Source organism: Centropristis striata, chromosome 7 (genome assembly GCF_030273125.1).
Source record: "Centropristis striata isolate RG_2023a ecotype Rhode Island chromosome 7, C.striata_1.0, whole genome shotgun sequence".
In the NCBI taxonomy this organism is placed as follows: Eukaryota; Metazoa; Chordata; class Actinopteri; order Perciformes; family Serranidae; genus Centropristis; species Centropristis striata.
The window spans coordinates 33,276,384-33,301,372 of record NC_081523.1 but is presented as its reverse complement, the minus strand read 5'-3'; the positions used below and the strand labels follow the sequence as shown (position 1 = coordinate 33,301,372).

At 37.4% G+C, this 24,989-nt stretch overlaps 1 protein-coding gene across 1 annotated transcript; it reads left to right on the top strand.

Annotated features, from left to right (window-relative positions):
• The first annotated feature begins 845 nt into the window (after nucleotides 1-845).
• Nucleotides 846-21,937, top strand: cds2 (CDP-diacylglycerol synthase (phosphatidate cytidylyltransferase) 2). The gene is made up of 13 exons (XM_059336980.1): nucleotides 846-1,051; nucleotides 8,884-9,026; nucleotides 11,227-11,323; nucleotides 11,793-11,890; nucleotides 12,358-12,497; nucleotides 14,013-14,071; nucleotides 15,922-16,004; nucleotides 16,247-16,334; nucleotides 16,515-16,583; nucleotides 17,044-17,196; nucleotides 17,982-18,101; nucleotides 18,374-18,477; nucleotides 20,486-21,937. Exons 1-13 carry the CDS (start codon nucleotides 980-982, stop codon nucleotides 20,619-20,621), a joined length of 1,362 nt encoding a protein of 453 aa, XP_059192963.1. The 5' UTR covers nucleotides 846-979; the 3' UTR covers nucleotides 20,622-21,937.
• Nucleotides 21,938-24,989: the final 3,052 nt, after the last annotated feature.

Below are 24,989 nucleotides of genomic sequence, written 5' to 3'. Positions count from 1 at the left end.
AATTTATTTTTGACGGATACATTTTGATACCTAATCCAGTTAAGAATGGCTCACTTTTATGTCACATTCTTACAAGATAAATTAGCCCTTGTTCCCCCCGCAGTTTATGTTGCTAATTCACTACTTCCATTCTTGTTTTTCTCTTTTGATAAGACAAATCCGATCATCCTTTAAAAATAAAGGATTAAGGATTAAAAGAGTCAAACTGCAGTGAATGTACTCACTGCAGTTTGAGTCTTTTACTTTTTATGTGCTCTTTAACCCTCCTGTTATGTTGTTTCTCAGGAACAGCAATAATGTTCGTGGGCATGTTTAATCATCCAAAAGTGTCAGAAACCAGAAAATCTGAATAAACATTATTTATATTTCATTAATAACTCCATTACTAACCATTTCAATCAATATTTTGTGCAATGGTGTTCTTTACCTCTCATTGATCATGGTTCAATGAGGATAATTCACTCGTTTTTCATTTTTTTAAAATGCATGTTAAAGCTTTATGTACATTGGATGATCTACATATAAATTACAATAGTTTTACATGACTTTGAGTTTTTGAAAATTTTATTCACCTCTTCTTTTCAGGGTCAGATTGACCATTGAACAGTATCTATGTAATATAAACATGCAAATATGTGAAATAAACCATTTTAATTTTTTTATGTTGATTACACTTATTAAGCCAAGCAGAAGAAGTTTCATCCCGAAAAAATACTTTTAACTATTTATTTTTAGTTTTTTAAACTTTGAAATGGGTCAATTTGACCCGCAACATAACAGGAGGGTTAAAGCATTGTTGAGTTTTAGTTTGAAAACCGGAAGTTATTTTTGTGTTTTATTCCTGTGAACGGTTTCCTCGAAGTGTTGCTGTGCAAAATCTAGCTACAAGCTTAACAGGAGATCTGTCAGCCGAAATAACGAGTCAGTGTCTCGGAGACACAGGACCTTCGCTGTCATCGCTAGGCAACGATCTGCTAAGATGACGGAGCTACGGCACCGTGGAGCCAAAGACACCGAGCCGACGTTACAGCAGCAGCCGTCAGAGGACAAGGTATAACGGGGGCCAGGACTCAGGTCTGCCGCTCGGAAGCGATGCTAATGCTAGTCAGCTAACAGAGCTAGCTACTTGACCGTCCTGATACGTTATTCTGTGTTTCGTGTAGCTAGAGGTAAAGTCACGCCAATATCGATTAAAATCGGACATTTTGACGCTGTTGCCCCTCTGGATACAGCCGCTTACGTAGCGGAATACGGGCAGTTACCTAAAAGCTCTTAACAGCCACTGACTTGATACAAATCATCCGCCAAACTACTCCAAATTTAGACTTGATTGGCTGATGCGACGCACGGTCTTCCTGTGTGTGCTGTCGTCGTAAAAACAACAGGAAAACCAAATGCACGAGTTAACATTTGATCGAAACGAAGTCTTCTTTATGTATCACATATATGCCGAGGCGTAGAGCGGCTCTTCTTGTATAGGAAATAAACTTACGTAATATTTTAACCCCTTTGCTCATTTTATGTAAAGCAAAGTAATTGGAAATTGTAAACAATTTCATTGAAGTTTGGAGGAGACAATTCGCAGCTAGCCAAATACATATACCAGGTAAACAGAAGCACTGGAAAAGCCTCAAGCGAAAAAGAAGACTGTTTTTGCTTTTGAATAAAGTTATTTAAGTTGCTTTTTCAACAACGTTAGCTAAAGACTACTGTTTACTGTAACGTTAGCTCGTTTCCTGCTAAACGGCCAGACCTCGTCCCTGTCAGTGTAGCAACATTAGCTTAGCTGGTCTGGCTGCTACAGCAATAATAACCACTGCTTCAGGCTTTCTGCTGTCTAGCAGTATATTGTAATGGCACTTATGTTGTTTTTAAACTGAAGGGACAAAAAAAGAATATTCTTTGTGTTGTCAACATTGATGTCGAAGCTGTTTCCCCAGTGAGTAGTCGGAGCCAACAAAGGGGCGTGGTGCTGTTGTGATGGATGTGGGGATCTATATAGGGCGAGCGGACATGATTACAGATCATTACAGCTCAGAGCAGATGGGAGAGTAGTCGAGACATTAGCTACATCCCTACAAGACACCACATAGGCATATCAGGGGAATGGTAAATGTTCCACTTAAGCCTACTCAGCCCACAAAGTGCTGTGACTTTTTATGAATGTTATCTATAATTGGAAGTCTTTTGCCGCCATGTGTTTTAGAGCAGCCCAGCATTAAGTACTCCAACAGGCTGCCTCTGTGAGACTAATGTGAGTGCTTGTCAGGTTATATAATCAGTTACTTTCCACAATTAGGTATAGTGTGATGTAGTTCACATTCCTATAATTGTAAAGGTATTGACTGCCAAACTCAGTATCTGTCATATCTCTGTTATAATTTCACCAATAGAAAGTGACACTAATCACTGATCATATTAAAGTCCCTTTCCTCTCATTTAAAAAAAAATAATGTTTATGTCCTGGAAAATGTCTAACCTTGACTAACTATGCTGACTTTTACAACCCTTAATTCCCAAAAAGTTGTGAAGCTGCGTAAAACATAAACGGAATGCATTCATGCAAGAGTGTATATTTACTAAAAAATAAAATTGTATTCGGGAAAGTTATTTGTTTTGGGGGGAAAAAATTAAACATGGCAAAAGTATATACATGATTTAAAATCGCTCTGCATAGAGAACCCATCAAGTTTTTTCTAAGTAAGTTAATTCTTTGTCAGTAGTTTGGAAAGTACAGATCAAAATGCAGGATTCGCTCCCTACATGTATAGACTGAAAACATCTGTTAGATCAATTGATACCAGTGTAAAGCAGAATCTGGTCAACTAAGTCGTGTGTTGAGTTGACATCCTGGCTCAAAATAATACCAGGTTAGCTTGACACTGACCCATCCTTCCACATAGTGCAAATCCAGACTGTGGTAAGACAAACAAAATGTGAGTGCAGGTGTGGAAACCACGGTATTTGTGTGTCCAATGTCCATGTGGAAAGGGCAAATAGTAAATCATCATGTGCTTTGTGTGAGGGAGTATCATGTTCCCCAAGATATGCTTCATTACTGCTAGACTTAAAGCTGTTCTGTTAAAAGGTGGCAGAAAAAAGATTGGAAAAAAACATTAAATGTGTTGTGGCTCTGCTATGACCTTTTGTATTCAATAAGCTTATGGCATGAGGATGTTATAAGTTTAGGTAATGTAAATTTGACTTGACTTGATTTGCATACATAGGAGTAGAGTGGAATTCAGTTCACAGATTTATGAAGTCACGTTGCGATCAAACTATATAAACATTAAAAAAGTCTTAATATTCAGTTGCAAGACTATTTCTGGATATCTGTTGTGCATCATCTGGTTCTGTGCATTTCTAATGATAGACTTTGTGTTCTGTCAGGCGATGCCAGGTAGTCTCCTTCTAAAAAAAACACCTGTGTGGTGTTGGCTATTCAAAATATTTTAAAACACTTCCAATTTTTGTGCCTGATAAGGTCACAGCACAACACAGCCGAAAACCTGATTTCCTTTTTTTCCTGATTTTCCACAAACCTCTTCTTTTTCTTTTTGCTTTATTTAGATGTTAAAAACTCTAAAATCCCAGTACAGCTGGCCGAGACAGCAATTGCTTTCATCAGGTTTTAGCTTTTTCTAATGAATTGGAGACCCCCAGGGTTGATGCTGACTACCAGAGAGCATGAAAGGGGAGGAGGGTTAATGTGAAATGAGTGCCTATTTTTAACTCGAGCATCCTGAGTGACGGATATTATCTCCATAGTAACCAGCAGGCGGAGAAACCCCACACGTACTCATTGTATGTGCGGGGTTTCTTGTCCCTGCTTTATTCATATGCTGTTGTATGGGGCTGTAAATTATTGACAGTGCATTTAGTTCCATTTTCAATTTGTGTTTCAATTTGAAGAAATGTCGGTGAAATTTTTAAAACCTTGGAAATTGAAGGGTTTTGTTTTCTTTTTAGCTGAGTTGGCCCAGAAAGAGGGGAATCAGTTTTTTTTGCTTAGTGACTCTTTAACAATGGTGGACACTGGACAGGAATTTCTTAATTCCATACAATACCTTTCAAAGATATAAATATTTGATACTATGTTTGACACTGCAGTGAAAAATTGACACAACGTTGAGGCCATAATATTTTAGATTTTTTATAAGATAAATGGGCAAGACTATAACATGACAACTTTGTGCCTAGTAGCAGAGATAATTACAATATTTAGAACTGTTTTACATTAATGTCCTGTATCAATTATCATACCTCGAAGCTCTACACTTGCCACCTGCTGTGTATGAGTCACACCAATCTCGGCCGGAGCTGCTGCAGAAAGCACAGCAGTTTTATGACAGTCTGCCTCATGTGAATTTGTTGTGAAAAAGTGAGGAGGTCTTTTTTAAGGTATTTAACATAATGCCATCTTTAATGAGATAACACCATAACAAAACCTGCTAATTATCTTATACAAGTAGAAAAAATGACAAGTGGTGATATGATAGCACTGTCAGTGAGAGAAGGCCTGTGGCTGGTAACCAGGTATTGATAACGCGGAAAGTAAGCTTTAAAACTGTTTCAAATATTTAGTATCAATATTAACATATTTTTGACAACACTATAACATCGATATATTGTTAAAACTGAATAAATATAATACATCTAGTAATATATGTCAGTATATTGTGAAAATAATCTTGTTCTAACTTGAAAAAACCTTTTTAAATTATTCATTTCTTTCTGAAACTGACAAAATATGCAGCTTTAGAATCACGTTTGTATGCTTTGGAAATATTTGGATAGTTCATTGTGGATCTGAGTCATTGTCCTGTCTATGCAGGTTATACCGAGTATAAAACAAAATGGCAAGTGGATCTTATTTTATGAATTTTCATACCATAGATAAATGGTTGGTTAACATAATTGTGAGTTGTTTTATTCTGCAGTACTGCCCAAGTGTCATATAAACTTTATAGCGTATTATAGAGTCTGACTAATATGGGATTTTTAAGACCGATGCCGATACTGACTTCAGAGGCGGACATTTCATCAATTACTGACATGGTGGCTGATATAGTATAATATAGTATAATAATTGATTTTAGTTGTTTTTAAGCTGGAATGAAAATAGATATTTTCTATTTGGATTGTGCAGCGATTTTTCCCCTCAAACATAAAACATAAATATTCCACATTGTTATACATTATTATACAAACCATGAGTTACACTGTCAGCCAGTTCTATAAATGCTAACTGAGAAAATAAAGAATAAATAGGTATAAAATAAAAAGCTAAATAAACATCATTACTGTTCAGTATCGGTCAAATGCTGACTTTTTTTTTTTTTTAAAGAATAGAAAATGAATAGCCAACACTATTTCCAAGTCATGCCAAGGAATGTTTTCTGCATCATATAATGTGTAAAAAAAGTTTACATAATGCCACATATCAGACAGCATATACACCGATACTGATCAGTTCTAAAATAAACTCCTTAAAGAGGTGATAATAGGAAAAATATATTCCTATCTAGCCTTTGCGGTATGTTTGCTGTCAACACTGTGAAGGTTCATGCGTGGAAAGGGGCAACACAGCATGAGATAGTAAAGTAATTAGACAAAATAACTGACATGCCATTAAGGCAGGGGTGGGCAATTAATTTTCCCAAGGGGCCACATGACCAATACCACGAAGGTTGCGGGGGCCGGACCAAAACTCTGAACTAAATTCTGCTCAATATTAATTTAATCGCTTTACAAAATACAGCAAATTATCTGGTTTTGAGCTGCTACTGATAGGAATACATGTTAAGATGAGACTGTTAATGTGGAGTAAATCACATATAGCAGTAAAAAGTAGTAAATACTCCAATCATTATATCACTATTCCATTTATTTTATTTATTCTTCTGTCATATATATTAGTGGCTGGCTATATTTGTTGTCCTAACTATAGTAAAAGTGCTTGTTAGCTCTGGTGCTAATGCTAATGTTTGCTATTTTTTTCAAAATAAAAGCACTGCGGTTATATTGATTTCTAATGCCCAATGCCCAGGTCTGCATTAAGGCAAAAAGCAACAAAGGTATCTTATGAATATAGAAAATATCCAGCTGCAGTAATGTAGCAGGTGAAGTGTGAGACTGAGTGCTACTAAACAGCGAGCTGGCCATTTGCTGTGTGAATGTGAGGTGAGAACTCCAAGCCTAATATGGTCAGCAGCAGCAGAGAGGTCTGTGGGGGGTGAAAGGACAGACTGACCTGAAGAAACCTCTGTGTTTTCATCAGATGAGCTGTGACTGTGTGTTGCTGCCACCATCGGGTGACATCTATCCTTTGATTGTGGTTACCATGGAGAGGCAGAAATCTGTGTTTTGAACAGGCCGTTGTCAGTGAACAGAAGGTTCTGGGAAATCAACAATATGGATGGAGATGATTGGTGCAGTGTGTGGCCGCCCACACATACCACTGCACTGGCAATCCTGCTGCTGTTTGCTTAATACTGTATGTCCACACTGATATGGCTAAGCTGCTGCTGTTTGTTAAACTAGACTTATCAATATTTGTTTGAGTACATATCAATTCACAGAACACAGAATTTATTTATTGTGAATTAAGTGGTATACAAAGGCTGTTGAAAGGACTGCACTGATACAGTTTTGACCAGTAGGTCTTTGAAGGCATTACACATCTATGGCCCACCCACAAGTGTTTTCAATTATAGTGGCAAACTAGACCTTTTTCTAAGACTGTGTGACATATGCTGTTGTATGGGGCTATCTATATAAGAGTCTGTGTAAACACCCCCCTTTAGTGGTATTCTCAGTGGACATTTTCTAAAAGCTCAGACTTCAAAAGTTGTGGTGAGTTTTCTCGAAATGGCAGATGTTATAAAAGTTCATTTTTCAGTGGATTTATTGCAATATACAGTACTGTGCAAGTCTTAGGCAGGTGTGAAAAATAAGTGCTTTAAAAAAAGAAATGTAAAGAGTTTCTTTTTTATCAGTTAACAACATGCAAAGTGGGTGAACAGGAGAAAAATCTAAACCAAATCAATATTTGGTGTGACAACCCTTTGCCTTCAAACCAGCAACCATTTCTAGGTATTTTCTCACACCTGACTAAGATTTTCCACAGTTCTGTTTATCTGATTTCTGTATTTCTTCATAATTTTATATAATGTCTAAGGAACATTTTGAAAATGGCCCCATCTTTTTGTCATTTTGCCTTTGCATTTCCTTTTTGTCTTTCTTCTGTCACGCAGGCGAAACAACACGCCCCCATTAATTTAATAACATACCTATTTTAATCCAAACTTGGATATTTTCTTAAATCTCAAGTATTTTTGTGCCTACCCTAAACATATACAAAGCACTATCATTTTGAGGCCATGTCAAGAATTAGTTGTGGCCCGCAGTACTTTGCACCAGCAATTAGATCTACTTTTCTAGATGCATTTTAATTTAATTTTAATTATAATATTATCCAATCATAGTTTTTTCCACATGTTTTTCCACATGTTGAAGCAGTGGAGAGGATAGTAGAAAAATGATACATTTTAAGATCCTTTAGATAATTACATTATAACGTGATATTACAGATTACATTTTTTTTTTAATATTCAGGACTGACATGCGCTGTGAAGAAGCCAAGACGTGAACATCTCAGAGTTTAGGCTAATGGTTTGTGGCTTGCTCCTGTACTTTTAAGTTTAAACTCCAGTTACCCCAAACATTTCACTTATTCAGTTCTCATCCTCAAAGTGAAGTGAAACATGCCACACATGGTCAAACATTTTGATTATATACCATTTTCATTATAACTGTAGACCTAATTAACTCCACCCTGCAATCTTACATTAATGCTATGTGCTAGAATCTGGTCGATGAAGCTGACTTTTTGCTGGGGACATGGCGCTTTAGCCTCAGTCATTTAGCACAGTATCATGTGTGAAGCCATCAAGTGTGCATTTAACAGCATTTTGAAGGGTTTGTGTTTTAAAATACTCATCTGGAAACACAAAAAAAGTTAGCAAGAGTTTTTTACCATGTGTTGGCGTTTATTAGTTAGCTAGCTAGATGCAGCTAAAATCTGCTAGTGAGAGTTGCCAATTTAGCCATCTAATCTGTGGGTTGTTTACTAGAACTAAGAGAAACCTGCTGCGCTAATGGTAGAGGAATTTTCATTTGTAATGTATCTGTTATTATTTTTTGTAGACCAAGGAAATATTGATAAACTACTCTAATAAAATGTGTAAGATGACTGCTAACTTAGTGTCATAATAAACTGATGTGCTGATTTGCTGGCTGCTATTTTCATCATCTCTACTTCTGTATTCCTCAGAGATTTCATAATGAATAACTACCCACTTCAGAGAGTCAGATGACAGTTTGTTCTAAATGAAGCCATGTAAAACAATGAAACAGCCATAGCAGCTGACATGTTCCTGTGGGGAGCTGTTTTGACACTAAAGTGCTGCGGGCAATGGTGTAACATGTGTTATGTGATTGTGCTATAAAGGGCCAAAATTCCACGTACCAACTAACCTAGATACCATATCATGTGATTTAGTTTGAGGCCATCCCTATAGTAGTCGTCATGTAAAGAGTATTTATTTCCAGCTTGACTGTTTACACTGTAACATAAATAAAAAGCTTAATATATGTTCCTTAAGCTGCACAGGCCTGTGGAAATGTGTAAAAACAGTCATATGTCACATGTCATATTCTAGGATAGTGCAAACAGTACAAAACATAAAACATTCAGGTTGTGGCTGATTAAATGTGTCATATAAATTAATACCTAAACAAGATCTATTAACCGTTACAATCAACCAGGATCACAAATTCAAATATGAATATTTTTCAAATGATGTGGTTTTTTTTTGTCAGGGTTCAGACAGCGAGCTGAAGGTTGAAAAAGATGGGGCGTCAGATGGCGAATCCAAGGTGGACTCAGGGGTCCCAGAGGTGCCAGTCCCTGCTGATGACACACCTGAGGTGCTAAACAAGGCCCTGTCTGGACTCTCCTCAAGGTACCATCACTGTGGGTCGTGTGATTCTCGAATCCAAGTTGGGTGTTTGAAGAGACAGTGAAGTTGTAAACATAGAGCAGGAGGAGGAATCCTGTTAACCTTAAAACCTATTAAACTATAAAAACATTTATTGTTCTAGAACCTTAAAGCTTCTATTTTGAAAGGATTTCAATTGTTCTTATTGTTTTGAGTCTTTTGGTTTTAAATTAAGTGTTGTCTCATACAAAGCAGTTGTTTGTGGCCTATGAAGTACTTAATGGTTATCAACCATTTCTTAATTGAATTTACAAACAATTACTGATCAGAAGTTGCATTAGACTTTTCCGTTGTCTGTTATTTTGACGGACAGGTTCATAAAAATTCAATCATAATCTATTATTATCTGTAATTTTTTTTAATTATATGACATTTTTAATAGCATTTTGTTTTCTTTTTTCAGTTTAAAAAAAAAAATGAATATAAAGAAAAATCTTACAGGCCATCACACAGTTTTAAGGTCACTGAGAGAAAAGATGGACAGTGGCTGTGCAATCACTTTTTAATTGGACTAAAAATAATCAACAGAAAAAAGTTGAAACAAGCTTGTCCTTCATCATCCACTGCACCAGTCCCTCGTTTTTCCACCTCATTTATCAACACCATCACAATATCTATGGTTTTATAAGAAACATTGAACGCACAGAGATTTTGGCCATATCGCCCACCCCTATATGACAGTAAAGCAGGGTGATGAGTCGTCTTTCCCTGAATAGATGATAACCAGCATACCACTCTGTGTTGTGTATTACAAGTCATTGAGTCGCTGTGAGTCACATCATTCTTCTGTATAGTGCTGTTTCTTCTCTGGGATTCACAGCACTGTGGAGGTGTTGTGATTCATACAAAGTAATCCCTCGTCACTAGGGGTGCACCGATTGCAATTTTCTGGCCGATTTTTAAAAAGCCTGACCTGCCGATTCCGATTTTGTCCGATACCGATTTTTTTATAACTCTGAACTAACTGAACCTTCAATGTTTGAATCTTATTTTATTGAAAACAATAACACAGTAGGTTTTTTTCTTTAACAAATAAAGGAAATCACAATGCCTGAGGTAGTTAATAAAATACTGAACTTAAAATAAATAGCAACAATTTACAGGACATACTAACAAAAGAACTGCAACCATAAATAACGTGTCCTGAGTTTTTGGTTTTGTTATAGTACAACATACATACAACTAGGGATGGGCATCAAATTTCGAATATTCGAATAGTCATTAAATCAAAAAAATCGAATAGTTCATCATATCTGGAAGGAAAAAAAGTTGTATTACTGGTGCCTTCCACACGGGGGCAGCGTAGCATTTGATGATACAGTGTGGCGCGCTAGATGCCAAACTGTAGAAGAAGAAACAGAGCGACCGTGCTTGTTGTAAACAGACAGAGATCGCTAAGTGAACACCTCCTGCAGCAGCAGCACATACACACTGTACTGCTACAGAGCTAACTGCAGCTAACTGCCGCTAACGGCGGCTCTTCTTAACGAGTCCCGTTAGCGGCTCGTTAAGAAGAGTAAGAAGGAGTCGCTGGATTTGTCTCCAGTCGCTTTCTTGAAAAATAGTCGCTAAGGGGGTCTGAAAAGTTGCTAAATTTAGCAACAAAGTTGGGAGCACCGCTTCACCGGTGGGGGGTTATTATCGAGGTAGATTAGATCGGTTTGACGTAAAAGAATTGGCTGATCGCCGATCCCGCAAAATTAAGGAAATCGGCGCCGATCGATTGGTGCACCCCTACTCGTCACACGTACCGTAGTTCCCTCGGACAGCAGATGTGAATCACTGACCTTTTGATCATGTTTCCTGGCAGAAACATTATTATTGTCCAGCCCAGAATATGCCTGTATGAGACACAGTTAAACTAATTATTACTTTATCGCTAATATGGATAATTAAAGTCACCACACATATAAGTGATAATACACATCAATACATCTTGAAAGACACTTAAATTATGCTTAATGTATCTGGTAATGCAATTTTAATGCACACCTACCACCTCACAGAAGACCACCATTATCTTTCTAGCATTTTACTATACAATTAAAAATACCCAAATAGTTACTTTTATTAACCTGTTCTGTTCAACAGGAATTTGAGCTACAATTCTAAACTGAAAATGTGTATGTGTGTGTGTGTGTGTGTGTGTGTGTGTGTCCTTCAGATGGAAGAACTGGTGGGTCCGAGGCATTCTCACACTAGCCATGATCTCCTTCTTCTTCTTGATCATCTACATGGGCCCCATGGTGCTTATGATGATTGTGAGTACAAACAAACCTTGTGAGTTACAGAAACTATGTTTCTTCAGTAGAGTGGAAAACCCAAAGAGAGAATACTTCCAACGAGTTATGACACGAATATACTGAGCTCATATATTTACATATTTATATTTCAGGCACTGTTCACTTTTTCATTGACTTGTACTGTACTTCATACAGTAATTTGTCCCTGCAGCAGGTTCAGTTGAACTTTAGCACACAAGTGAAAAATGTAATCTCAGGATTAATGGGATCCACGCTCTTTAATAGAATGCAGGATTGGGGCTACTGTCATCTGGGAACTTCCTGAAAATAGGCCTGTCAGCCATTTTGTGTCACTAGGACACCAGGGCATGTGTGTGAATAGGGCGTGTGTACACACACACACACACACACACACACATATACAGAGTTGTGATGCCTCAGTAGTTTAGTAGTTTATTCCCTGGTGACGCAGTGTTTCTCTGTGCAGGTCCTCTGTGTTCAGATCAAGTGCTTCCAGGAAATCATCACTATTGGATACAGTGTGTACCACTCCTACCACCTGCCCTGGTTCAGGACCTTGAGCTGGTGAGGGTTAACACACTCACACACAATATCACACATTTAAAGCGGTGTCCTGAACACAACAAATATCCTTGCATGCTGCTTTCTTATCTTGTTGTCTCATGTTTTATTTTGTTGCAGACTTCCTGAGGTTTGTTTTCTGACCTGATTTTAATATCGAGTAGAATGTAGATTTTTAAGACAATCAGCAAAAATGGCATAAATATTGTGGATTATCAGAGCCATTTGATTTTAGAAATAGTGGTGTACAATATAGTGTGATAGATAGCAGAGTCCTGACATTCACTATGCCATCAGCCTGAAAAATCCTGAAATTGTATTTATGTACAGTTCGTATTTGGCCTTCAAACTTTTGCCCTGCAGCAAAATGAGTCGGTAAAGTGTTTTTTTCAGCCGGCATACTGAATGCAGAGTCTCATTAGCTGCTGTCATAAAGCCATGAGATGTGTACATTTCCTCCCCACCCACAGGTACTTCCTGCTGTGCGTTAACTACTTCTTCTATGGTGAGACCGTGACAGACTACTTCTTTACACTGGTGCAGAGGGAGGAGCCGCTTCGCATCCTCAGCAAATACCACCGATTTATCTCCTTCGCCCTCTACCTCACAGGTACAAACACTGAGACCTCGACTGAAAATGAAACCTGTAAGAACTGTACAATAATACAATATTAAGATAGATATTCCCTTATTGGTCCCACAACAGGGAAATTCAGCCTCTGCATTTAACCCATTCTGTATACACCAGTGAACGCACCATGCTAAGAGCACTTGGCAGCACATTACTTCTCATTCTAACCACTGTACCTGGACCATATTTTTGACCAAATACCTCGATATTAGAGCCCGACCGGTATGGGATATTTGAGACGATACTGATTTTAGAGGGGAAAATTCATCAATAACTGATATGGTGGGTGATATTGTCTTTTTTTGGAGCTGGAATAAAAAAATAGACCTTTTCATTTGGATTGTGCACTGATTTTTACCACTCTGCAGATGTACCCAGAGAGCTACTTTCTCAGACATAAAACATATAATAATTATACATTATCATACATTATGTAAACAATGAGTTACATCGTACAGCAAATTCTATAAATGATAGCTGAGGAAAGGAATAAAATAATAGCTAAATAAACATTACTATTCAGTCTTAAATTAATTGCTAACACCATTTCTAAATCACGCCAAGCAATGTTTTCTGCATTATGTATTGTGTTTTCATAATATCAGAGAGCATATACACTGCTGTCAACCAGTACATCTGTTAGGCTCGTCTCAATATCAACATTGCAGTGATTGTTCAAGTTAACCACCGGTGCTTTCACAAAATATTTTCATTATATATATATATATATATATATATATATATAGCTGCTTTATTTCATCACACCTTGTATAATTTTACTGTAATGTAGTCTTGGACCAGGAAAAGACAACATCATTTAAAATAAATGTCAAATCAAAACTACTTCTGTTCATCAGAAGTCAAACTTTTAGAATCTTTTTATAGATGATTACTTTAGGTACTTTCAGAAGTGCTTATTTCGGGCACCATTCAAACTGGAGAAGTCCCACTTCCTGTGCTTCAGGTTGTCAGTTAATTTATTTCTGTTGTAGCTGCTGGCTGATGCCAAACAGGATGTGGGGAGGAAGGAAGCACCCTGACTGTTTGTGCCTCTTGCCTGCTAGATTCAAGGTGAAACTGAATGGGCCCGGCTTTCTCACACGAGCAGAGAGGCTTTAAAGATGATGGTGTCATAACTTGATTTGCAGTGTTTCTGGCATGACATATCGTGTAGATGCTGTAGTTGTTGCATCTAATCAGGAAAAGAGCAAATGTACGTCAACGTCAAGCATTGAAGTGAGCAGCTTCCTTGTTTTTTCCTAGTTCAAACACTTTTTGTCTCACACATTATCTGCTTTTCTAGAAAATCTCCAGCAATCCTCACCTACACACTGCACATTAACCCTGGGCTTTGTCTGAAATAGGGCAGGCTAAATTTATTTGAGTTTGACCAAAGATGACCCGAATTCTGACTTAATGAATCTCCCTCTTCTTCACAGCCCTGACTATATTCCTGTAAAGTATTTCACACCAGTATTTGTCATGTTGTTTCAGGTTTCTGTATGTTTGTGCTGAGTTTGGTGAAGAAGCACTACCGCCTTCAGTTCTACATGGTAAGTGGCTCCCTGCCTCCTCTTGGCCTCCAGCCTCAAGGCTACTGAATTATTGATTAGGCCAGCTAAAATACAGCCCCTTAGGTGTGTTCAGAAGTGGGCCAGAGATTCCTCTAATGGACATTAGATCTATCAATTAGACAGTCTAAAAGAAACTGTGTTCAGTTGGTGTTGTTAACTAGAAAACCAATGGTATAGTCAAATTTTTGCTTGGTAACTCGTAGGGCATCCAGTCATCTAAAGACCCTTTCCTGCATGCGCTGCAGTAAATTACAAAAAGACAAAAACAAAAGTGTCTCACTGGAGAGACGATGAGATTCAAGATTCTGATGCCAAAATCATCAAACAGATTCAAATAAGGGTAAAGATACTCTTGTTTATGACCAAATGTTTGCTCTTAAAGGCACCAACCCTCCCATAAAGCATATCAAGTATTGCTAATAAGTGAGAACACCTCACACAGACATGCATGTGTGAGAGGGTGGTTTAGGTCCGGAGATTTGGCCACATTCATAAAAAGTGCACAACCAAGCCAAGTCTGTTGTTACCCACAAGAAAATGCTGATAAATCACTTTTGATCTTAAATTGGATGCACAAGTCAGGCAGTTCTAAATAAAATAAGGAACTGGTCGAATAAACCCATATATGGGCAGCAGACATTAGTGCTGTGTGCAAACAACAAACCAACAAGCCACTGACAGGTAACGTTAAACTCAGATTAACCCTTTATCAGGCGAAGAACTATATTTGGTAACTTCAGTGGATATCAAAATGGGGTCGAGAAAAAAGTTTCAAATTTACTAGATTAAAGGGGCAAATCTACAAGAAAAAAAGTTGCAGATTTAAGAGATTTAAAGTGGCAAATCTGCACAAAAAAAGTTGCAGTTTTACGAGAAAAAAGTGGGGGAAAAAGCAACTTTTTTCTTTCAGGTTCACCACTTTAAATCTCATAAATCTGCGCATTTCTTTCTCGTATATTTGCCACTTTAATCTCTTAAACGTTTTTCTCAAAATATTACCCCCCTCCCCGGGTCCGTATGTTTTTTTTACACATTCCACAGTCCACATTCTAGCTGTATGTAATATCCTCCAATATTCTCTAGGGTTGAAATTTGGAATTTTCAAGTATTTCAATGAGTGCCCTATTAAGGGTTAATGAGTCAAATTGATGACAGTCACACAAACAAGAAAATAAAAAAAAACCTTTATCAAGTTAATGCTATCAAAATCTTTCTGCTCTGAGGCAAAAACAAAAACAATTCATGACAGTTGTTTGCATGTAAAAAAATGAAATGACTTGTCAGTCAAGGATCAAATCTGTGCGTACCAACGATTCATGCATGAGGCCCATTGCCTGGAATTAATTTGAGAAAACACCAATTCTATGGATGAGAGCCACTGAGACTACCCTGCATAACAATCCAAAGCCAAACCGAGGGTGTCTTTGGTCACATACTGAAAGAGAATCTTTGCTCTTCTGTCAGCAGTTTGATTCAATTATTGATCCTGGGAGGGTTTGCAGAGCACATGTACAAACATTCCCACCCGTCAGCTGACTCTGACTACAATATTCAGCTGTCTGTGAGTGAGGAGTGCAGCTAGGAGACACTCCCTCCTCCCACTTTTTCCAATCACATTGTGGATTTAATCAAGCTTTTATCTGGTCACGTTTTAGATTAAATTCATCTCTGTGCAAGCAGTTTTCACAGTAATGTTTGGGTGGCCAGCAAATCATTTGCTCTTAGTACAGTCAAGTATTTAGAATAAAGACTCACAAGCATGAATAGTTTGGGCAAAACTTGTCTTACACTAAACATACTTAGCTGATATTTTTGTATTGTCTCCACAGTTTGGTTGGACCCATGTGACTCTGCTGATTGTGGTGACTCAGTCTCACCTTATCATCCACAACCTGTTCGAGGGGATGATCTGGTACGTAAACAGACCATTATCTCCTTTATGTATATGTACACAGTATGTTCTAGCAGTGAAATGGCTTTGTCTCTCTGATGTTTACTCCATAAGCGAAATCCAATTATGTTGAAATCCAATTATATTAATGTCATAAGTTGATTTGTAGGAGAATTTGATTCCCTTCACATGTATCTTGTTCCGTAGAAATTATTTGAACTTATGTCTCATTTAAACAATGTCATTGTGTTTCATTGTCACAGGTTCATTGTGCCAATTTCCTGTGTGATCTGTAATGACATTATGGCTTACATGTTTGGTTTCTTCTTCGGCCGCACCCCCCTTATCAAGGTTGGTTGTATCACCATTACTCTTTGTTTTACAAAAAGCTACATGTACGGACTATTTTCAACAACTAAATTACTACCCAATATTTGATGAGTACTGTCCTCTTCAGTTATAGTTGTAGTATTATGTGGTACATTGTGATATATTAACCTGGTATCTACATCTTGACTGTGTCCTCTGCAGCTGTCCCCTAAGAAGACATGGGAGGGATTCATCGGTGGATTGTTTGCCACCATTGTCTTTGGCATCATGGTAAGATGTTTAAAAAAAAAAAAAAAAAGAAATTTAGTCTTTATAGAGGTTCCCACATTTTATCTCTGTGAAAAAAATAGATATGCCAAATATACTTGGGCTAGCTGTTAATATCCCTGTGTGTAGGAAAAATTGTAGTAACATTATGCTTTGATACTTGACTTGCTAATTTAAAAATGAGCTGCACCTGTACTGTAGTCATCTGTCTTATTTGTTGTTACCAAGATGTGTTAATTTCCATCAATATCTCAGAAACAATTATTTAGGTACGAATGATTATTTTGGCTGTTTCATTGAGGTGTGCAGCATATAAATAAAGTTTTCATGCAATCTCTCAATTATAATACCTAGTCCTTTTTGTAGCAGTGTTCCAGATATTCTTCCTCTTTAGTCTGTTCATCATTTGACTGAAATGAGACTCAGCAGGTCAGTGATTGACTGCAGCCTCTTCTCCTCCCAGCTCTCCTACGTGATGGCAGGCTACCGCTACTTTGTGTGCCCGGTGGAGTTCAACAACGACTCCAATAGTTTCCAGGTGGACTGTGAGCCATCGGATCTTTTCCAACTCCAGGACTACGCCCTGCCCAGCATCCTGGAGTCTGTCACTGGATGGGTAAGACTCCGCAGAACTCCTCCTGCTCTCTCTGCCAGAATAAGGGCTCCACAAGTCACATGTATACTAATGTGAATACGAAATAATTCAATATCTACATTGCTGAAACCAGTTATGTTGGTAAACGTGTAGAAAGATATCAATTAATCAAAATCAAATCAAAATTACTTTATTTATCCCTGAGGGGAAATTCAGTTAGTCTGGTAACTCTGGAGGCGGGGCTTGAACCTGCGGAAATCTATGATCTTTTCTTTAGTCTTTGAGATGTTCAGTAGGAGTCAGTTCTTGTGACTCCAATCACTGAAGGCTTTTATCAGATCCCTGTATTCAGATTCCTGTATATAGATATACCGTTATATGTAATGTTTATGTGTGTCAGGACCTGGCTGGTACTATCAGCTTCCCTATGGGCAACAAACGTTCAAAATCAAGTTTAAAAAATGCAGTTTTATGGGTTTTATGGTAACCCTTTATTGGTTAGCCTCAGCTGCAGGTGGTGGTTTAACCCATTGACGCCTAAAACTTCCTGTAAAACCTCTGGGCGATTTTAAAATAAGCCCCTAAAACCTGAAGTTTTTCTTGAAATTCAACAGAAGTGTCAACGCTTCTACTAAATAATAGATTTTCCAGCCTCTGTAGCACATAGAAATGAAATTCAAAAAGTATTTGAGAGCTTATACAAATACTACAAAATGACGTAAACGCTTTCCAGGCTTCAATGGGTTAAATGTTGATATCTCTGGTCTCTGTTTTGGTCTAACACTGCTTCCGTATTGTCTCCACAGACCACAGTGCGTCTGTATCCGTTCCAGATCCACAGCATCGCGCTCTCCTCCTTTGCCTCCATCATGGGACCTTTCGGTGGCTTCTTTGCCAGCGGCTTCAAAAGAGCCTTCAAGATCAAGGTAGGGAGGCCTGACACCTGTACTTACTGTCAGTCTGCTCAGTGTTTATTTAATAGTTCATACTTGCGTGGTACTTGTCCTTGACGTGCTTGTGCCAGCAGAGTCAACTGTTGATAGTTTTAGATTTCAGTATGCCGTGTATTGTGCTTAAGAAATATTCTATATTTGAATAACTTAACGTGTTCCGTCCATTAATGTCTGGTGACCATGCTCTATTTACATGATGTTCAAAGGAGCAGTCCAAGCATATGTACTGTCCTTTGTCCTTTCAGGATTTTGCCAACACTATCCCGGGTCACGGTGGCATCATGGACAGATTCGACTGCCAGTACCTCATGGCCACATTTGTTAATGTCTACATTGCTAGCTTCATCAGGTAAACACACATCTGTATGTCATTTAGACACATATAAATTGAATAAGTTATGGAGTTTACAACAGTGTCAGATTTTATCGTCAAAGTTAGTCATTTTCAACAATGGCTCCTTGATTTCAGACAATAGACACAAGCAGCGGCTACCATTCCTTCTTTGGTCGAAATCACAGCCGTCTTTGGCACATTTTACCAGTTAGCATGCTAATTACCATTAACTCAGTGACCTATCTCTGTCGCTTGTTGAGTTTTTAAAGTATTCAGCTGTATGAAAAAGAGATCCCTAAAGGCACAACAGAACAAGGAACTCTGTATCACCTATTCCTACACTGATAAATTGCAGATTTTTTGGGGGGGTTTGTTTGATTTTGTTGCCAAGGCTTTTGAAAAGGATTTTCCTCCTGTTCCTCCTACAGCATTATTCTGGATGGTCGAGCCAAATATAGTGAGAGATAGATGTGAAACTCAGGCTATGACTCTTTCTACACTGCTGCTTTATTTATGGAAATCAGAAAAGTCCCAAACTTTTGAGATGTAGTTAAAGGAATTAGGAAATGTATTTCATTTGGAGAGGGTTAGGTTCTCCGTGTCAAACAGAGTGGGACTTTTTAAAAGAATCTGGCAACCTGTCATTACTTTTATTGAAAAATTAGATTGAGTTTAGGGGTCCAACAGTTTAACTGCTATTTGTTAATAATTTGTGCCTTGTGATTTGCATGTTACCGCCAATGTAATTTTATTTATTTATTTCTGTCTTCGTTTGCTATTGTATACTTTATTTGTTTTTATTTTTGTGGGTATATGTTCTGCTGTGCAGATGTGAAAAAACTGACAGATCCCTAGTCTAGTATTTCATTATAAAGAAAAGATTACAATCAGACTTAACATTTGGAATGATCTTTTAACATTTGGAATGATCTGTTGGTTCGGTAGCCTCAGTCTGATCAATAAGAAAAGGCTTGGAAAAATTGTTCTGTTATGTCAAAAGATCGTTGGCCTTGACCGGGAACACATTGGTAATATTTACCAAGTCAGAGCCACTAGGAAGGCAAAGGCCATACTGTCAAACCTCCTACATCCTCTACATGCAGAGTTTCCACTCCTGCCACTAGGAAGGAGAAACAGTACAGGACAAAAGTTTGGACACACCTTCTCATTCAATGTTTTTCCTTTATTTTCATGACTATTGACATTGTAAATTCATCAAAACTATTAATGAACACATGTGGAATTATGTACTTAACAAAAAAGTGTGAAATAACTGAAAACATGTCTTATATTCTAGTAAGCAAAGGGTGGCTACTTTGAGGAATCTAAAATACAAGACATGTTTTCAGTTATTTCACACTTTTTTTGTTAAGTACATAATTCCATATGTGTTCATTCATAGTTTTGATGCCTTCAGTGAGAATCTACAATGTCAATAGTCATGAAAATAAAGAAAAACGCATTGAATGAGAAGGTGTGTCCAAACTATTGGCATGTACTGTATAATTACAGGAAGAGGGCCAAAACAAACAGATACCTAAAATCATTTGTTCCCTCAGCTGTTGGCTTCCTAAACAAACTAGCTTTGTCTTTCTTAAGCAATGTAAATGATTATATTCCATGATGTCTCCCATATGCTTTTATGCTTTAATGTTTTTATGTTCTGTGTTTTGTATTTATTGTGATTATTTGTTTGTTGTGTGACATTTTTAACTACTGAATGCAGAACAAATTGCCCCTCGGGGACAATAAAGATTTATCAATCAATCAATCAATCAATCAATCAATCAATCAATCAATCAATCAATCAATCAATCAATCAATCAATCAATCAATCAATCAATCAATCAATCAATCAATCAATCAATCAATCAATCAATCAATCAATCAATCAATCAATCAAGACTGTTTATGTCTGTCCATAACATACATAACCCCCTTTGGATGCTTACTATGGAAAAACATACTTTACATCAGTTCATGTTGGATAGAGGATGTATAATTATTCTCTCCGTGGTCTCAGGGGCCCCAACCCCAGCAAGGTGATCCAGCAGCTCCTGGCCCTCCGTGCAGACCAGCAGCTCTACATCTTCAACTCCCTGAAGGCTCACCTGACAGAGAAGGGCCTGCTGCCAGCGCTGGAGGAGGCCGCTGCCTAGAGCCACCCGCACCAACACCGGCTCGCCCTGAGAGGGAGAGGAGGGCAGCACCCGAGGGCCCCATGCAGCCCCGCAGCTCTGGGAGACTCGCAGTGCTTTGTGTGAGCGAAAAAAACACATCAGAGAAAAAACCCACAAAGAAAACTACAAAAAACTCCAGCCTTGGGCCATTCCATTTCATTTGGGTATGAGAGTGTGTTTGTGTTCATACTGTCTGTGAATCATGTTCCAGTGTTTTCAGGTTGGGTTAGTGAATTACTGTACTGTTACACATTTCCATTATATCTAATCACACTGTTGAACAAAATGTTGGTACAGGCTTTCCTCTATATACCTATTACTGTGTGTTAATATTTTATTGTACATTTTTATTTTCAGTTTTAATGCACTGCTCTCAACCCTCACTGTATTGTTACCCCAGCTGCACCCACTCCCCAAATTTAGGTTTAAAATTTCTTTGTTGTGACTGTTTCTATTTATACATAGATGGTTTTTATATTTGGTATGTTCTATTATATCTTAATGTTGTGTCTGTTTTATTTCAACTGAATTCACCTCTGCCATGTGCATTTATACATGTGTGTCTTTTTGCTGCCATTCATTCATCATTTCGAGACATTGCTCTCTTGCTCAGCCAAATCATGGACATCATAATTTCATATCATACAGTTATGTCCTAAGATGAATAGCAAAGTTACCCTGAAGTGTTTGACGGCATCAGAGCATCTTACAAATGTAGAATCCAGTCTGTGAGTTGGTAATTCCCACACTTTTGGTTATTGGTTTTTGTGCTGTAAGCTGCAGTTAGCAATGCTCCATACAAGTAGTGTTTTATTTTGAAGGCCAGTGCAACAGACACCAGTACCCTGTTTGCATAAAGGTCAAAAGAAAAAGCAGAAAGGCCCTTAGAGATAAAACACAATTATGTTTTGGTTTCATTAACTTCTGTGACATTGTGTTCGGTGTTGATACTTTTTATCTCCTTAAGAAAGAGCTGTTAAAGGATTTTCACATGCTCAGTAAGGTGGTGGGATTGTTGTATTATGGCTTCTGTTTGACATTGATGGGCACAATACCTGTTAGCTAGGTTCTGGTATCGTCAACATGTTCACAGCTTTAGAGTAGAAAGCCACAATATACAGTTCATCTATCACTGGTTGACCTGCACTGTATGTGTGACAGCAGGATCTCATGCCAGTACAGCTGCTGTGTATATACACAGCACTGAAGAGGTTTTACAGTAAGGTCCTGTCATATTTCTACCACTGGCAAATGTTCGCTTTATTTGGTGGAAATGTATAAAAAGCTGAAGCTTCTCCAGTGTTCATTTCATTTTTTTTTAAGCATCGTCACAAGAAGCACTACACAGCTTCCTTGGCAGTTGATGGACCTTTGTTATTCAAAATATGATTGTGTTGCATTATGGGAAATGGAGGATCAAGTGTAATATCCATAATTGGGACGAGAAGTCAGGATATTTCAGCCTCTGCAAAGTTAACGGACTTCATTACACTAAATGAATTCAAGACACGAAATTGCTGGAATACTCAAACTTGTATTTGTTTTTAAGAATTTTTCTTACTCAGCTATTTAATCCACTTAAACTCAGTTGATTGATGCAGGCAGTGGAACATAATTTGACTTTCTTTTAAAGACTATGAATATTTAACTTTTTTGTTCATATTGTTTAGGAAATTTGATTAATACGTTCAATTTCCAAACGATGCTAAAATGTTTAGATAAAAAGTCATGATGTTTATTAAAGGTCTGGGTTGTTTTGGAGAAATGGTGGTGCAATAGAGGTGCAGCAAACATAACGGTGTTCCAGCTTTGGTTAGAAAAAGATTAAGCTCCAATCAGATTACCATACTCATCAACCAATCACCTCTGGCTGTCCATCATGTTTGTGCACATTCATCATTCTGTTTCTGTCCAATCAGAGAAAAGAACTGAGTGACAAGCCAAAAAAACTCTTTAGGTTTAATGAAGTATTATAGGTGTTAATGAACTATTTCTGTTTTCATTGTTATCGGACAAAACAGCAATATGAACAATCGTACAGTAGACAGTGTAGCAGGGATGTGAGCAGCTCTAAGTGGAAATTATATAAAACAGCATAGAAATGTCTGTACAGTCAATGACTGCTTCACTTAATCAGGGCCATTTTTGGAAAAATACTTTTGCCACCTTGAATTTCCTTTCACTAGATTCTGAATATAAAAAATCTACATATTTTTAAGCACATTTTTGTAACTCAAAATTTGCTTGTGTTTCATGATGGCAATCACTTTCTAAGAGTTTTCAGATGGAACGAACACATTACCCCCCGATTTGAATGTTGCTCCATTCATATTTCTATTGATGTCATTTCATTTCTTTGGTTTGACTTTAGTCAAAAGCAACCAGTCTTACACTCTACTTCTTAAAATATTTATTTTATTTACTGTAAGAAAACCTTTTCAAAGTAACTATATTGTACATTTAAGAAGATGTTGAGTGTTCTTTAGTATTTTTGTTTAGAGGAATATTTAAAGTATTATTACTGCCATATAAGAGAGAGTATTGAGATAGCATAGTCTGTTCTTGCTGTGACTTCAGTGCAGTTGGGTGTTTTCTAGGCTCTTCCCTGGTAGCTGTTGTGTCTGTGTCGCAGTGCAAGTTGAAGCAGCGCAGACACTTGTAGCGCTGTGTTGCATCGTCTCCCTTCGAATAGACAGGAAGTCTCAGACATTCAGGTGAGCCCTGGTGTCCAGAAATCTCATATTTCTCTGACTTCACTGCCTCCGTGGTTGTTTGAGGTTTTTAGCCCTGCAGCTCTGTACTGCCATTTCTCCGTCTGGTGTTGCAGTCGGCCACTAGAGAGAGCTGGAGCTCCTGTGGTCGGCTGAGTAACACTGATGCTGCATCTGAGCAGGAAGGTTTGACCCTTTGCTGTTTGATACATTCCAGTACCCCTAAAGATTTACTCACAATATAAGGGATAAACACACCACTAAAAAAAAAGATTGTTTTTTTTATTTCCACGGCACCCAGGAAACACCTCTGTGCCATTTTGAGTCAACACAGTGCCACTTTGCCGTTGTGAATCCTGCCCAGCCAGGACCCTCTAAAGGAATGTATGGGAGTTGTGAGTGTCCCACATGCTGTAGGCTCCCCCTTTGTGGACATTTTATTTAGTGCTTATAGATTCTCCTATAAAGCTGTTTGATTTCACTATATTATTCTGAAACTGTGCAATGGTTTGTGTTGAGTTGTTGTACTCTTTGATGCTACAATGTGCTTTGCCTTGGTTCAAACAAAAATTAAAGGTGTCAAAAAAAAGTATTGTGCTGCGTGTGACTGGTTTCTTCCCTCTTGGTCTTCTTCCCCATTTTAAAATAGATATCAAGTCCATTGCCTGACGCCTAATGACCAGTTTTATATAATAATAGTGGTTTATTTCTTTAACCCCTTTTTTGAATTATTAATTAAACATGATAAAATGTGCTTTTATTAACCGAAACTGCTTGAATTGTGGATATATATATATATATTTTTATTTTATTATTATTATTTTTTTGCCACATGGCAACATTGCACCTACAGAATCTAAATGTTCCAATTTGATTTTATCTAATAATATTTATTCACTTTCATTTCAAGAATTTAGTTTTCATCAAGATGTTTTTAAACATACGTATATATCACATAATTCATTCTGACCCAATTTCACCTGGTTCTCCATGCATTAGCAGCAGGCAACTTGACTTGAAGGCTTATTATGTAGAAATGTGCACAAAAGCGGACTCCCTTAAAATATCACAATTCCTTCTTATTTCAACTTGTGACTTTTATCATCCAGATAATACGGTACAAAATATCTGAAATGGAAAAATAATCAAAAGTCAGAAAAGTAAAAAAAATATATATATTTGCATAAATGCACCATATGGTAACAAATACATTTTTTTTTTTTTTACCATTTTACCAAAAAAAGAAAGAATACTTAAACTGGTTTTAAAGAAGGAAATTTCAAGTTAGTTTAACCTTGATAATAACAATAATAATAAAAAAAAATCCTGAATGAATTTTTGCCTTAATATGGAAACAAAATGAGTTCACTTTGAGCCCTCTTATTATGGCCTTGTCATTGTCACATGTCCATGGAAAAAGGAAGTGCAAAAATGATTTCCTGATCATGACTGTGATCAATTATTTATCATAAAAAAGAAGATGGCTCTCTTTTCACAGCTAAAAACATGGAATTCATATTACTGCTTTTTAGAAAAATTGAGATAAAGGGTGTAAGGTGTAAACATAATGCAGTAGTGATGCAGTAGGATGGATAATGACACCAGTGTATTCAGGAGTCAGCAGATGAAGCATCTT

Bases quoted from the DNA above. Each gene is read 5' to 3' on its own strand.
- cds2 (XM_059336980.1), top strand. From the start codon at position 980: ATGACGGAGCTACGGCACCGTGGAGCCAAAGACACCGAGCCGACGTTA. The intron at 1,052-8,883 runs GTATAACGGGGG...TTTTTTTGTCAG, and splicing joins AGCAGCCGTCAGAGGACAAG to GGTTCAGACAGCGAGCTGAA. The intron at 16,335-16,514 runs GTTGGTTGTATC...TGTCCTCTGCAG, and splicing joins GCCGCACCCCCCTTATCAAG to CTGTCCCCTAAGAAGACATG.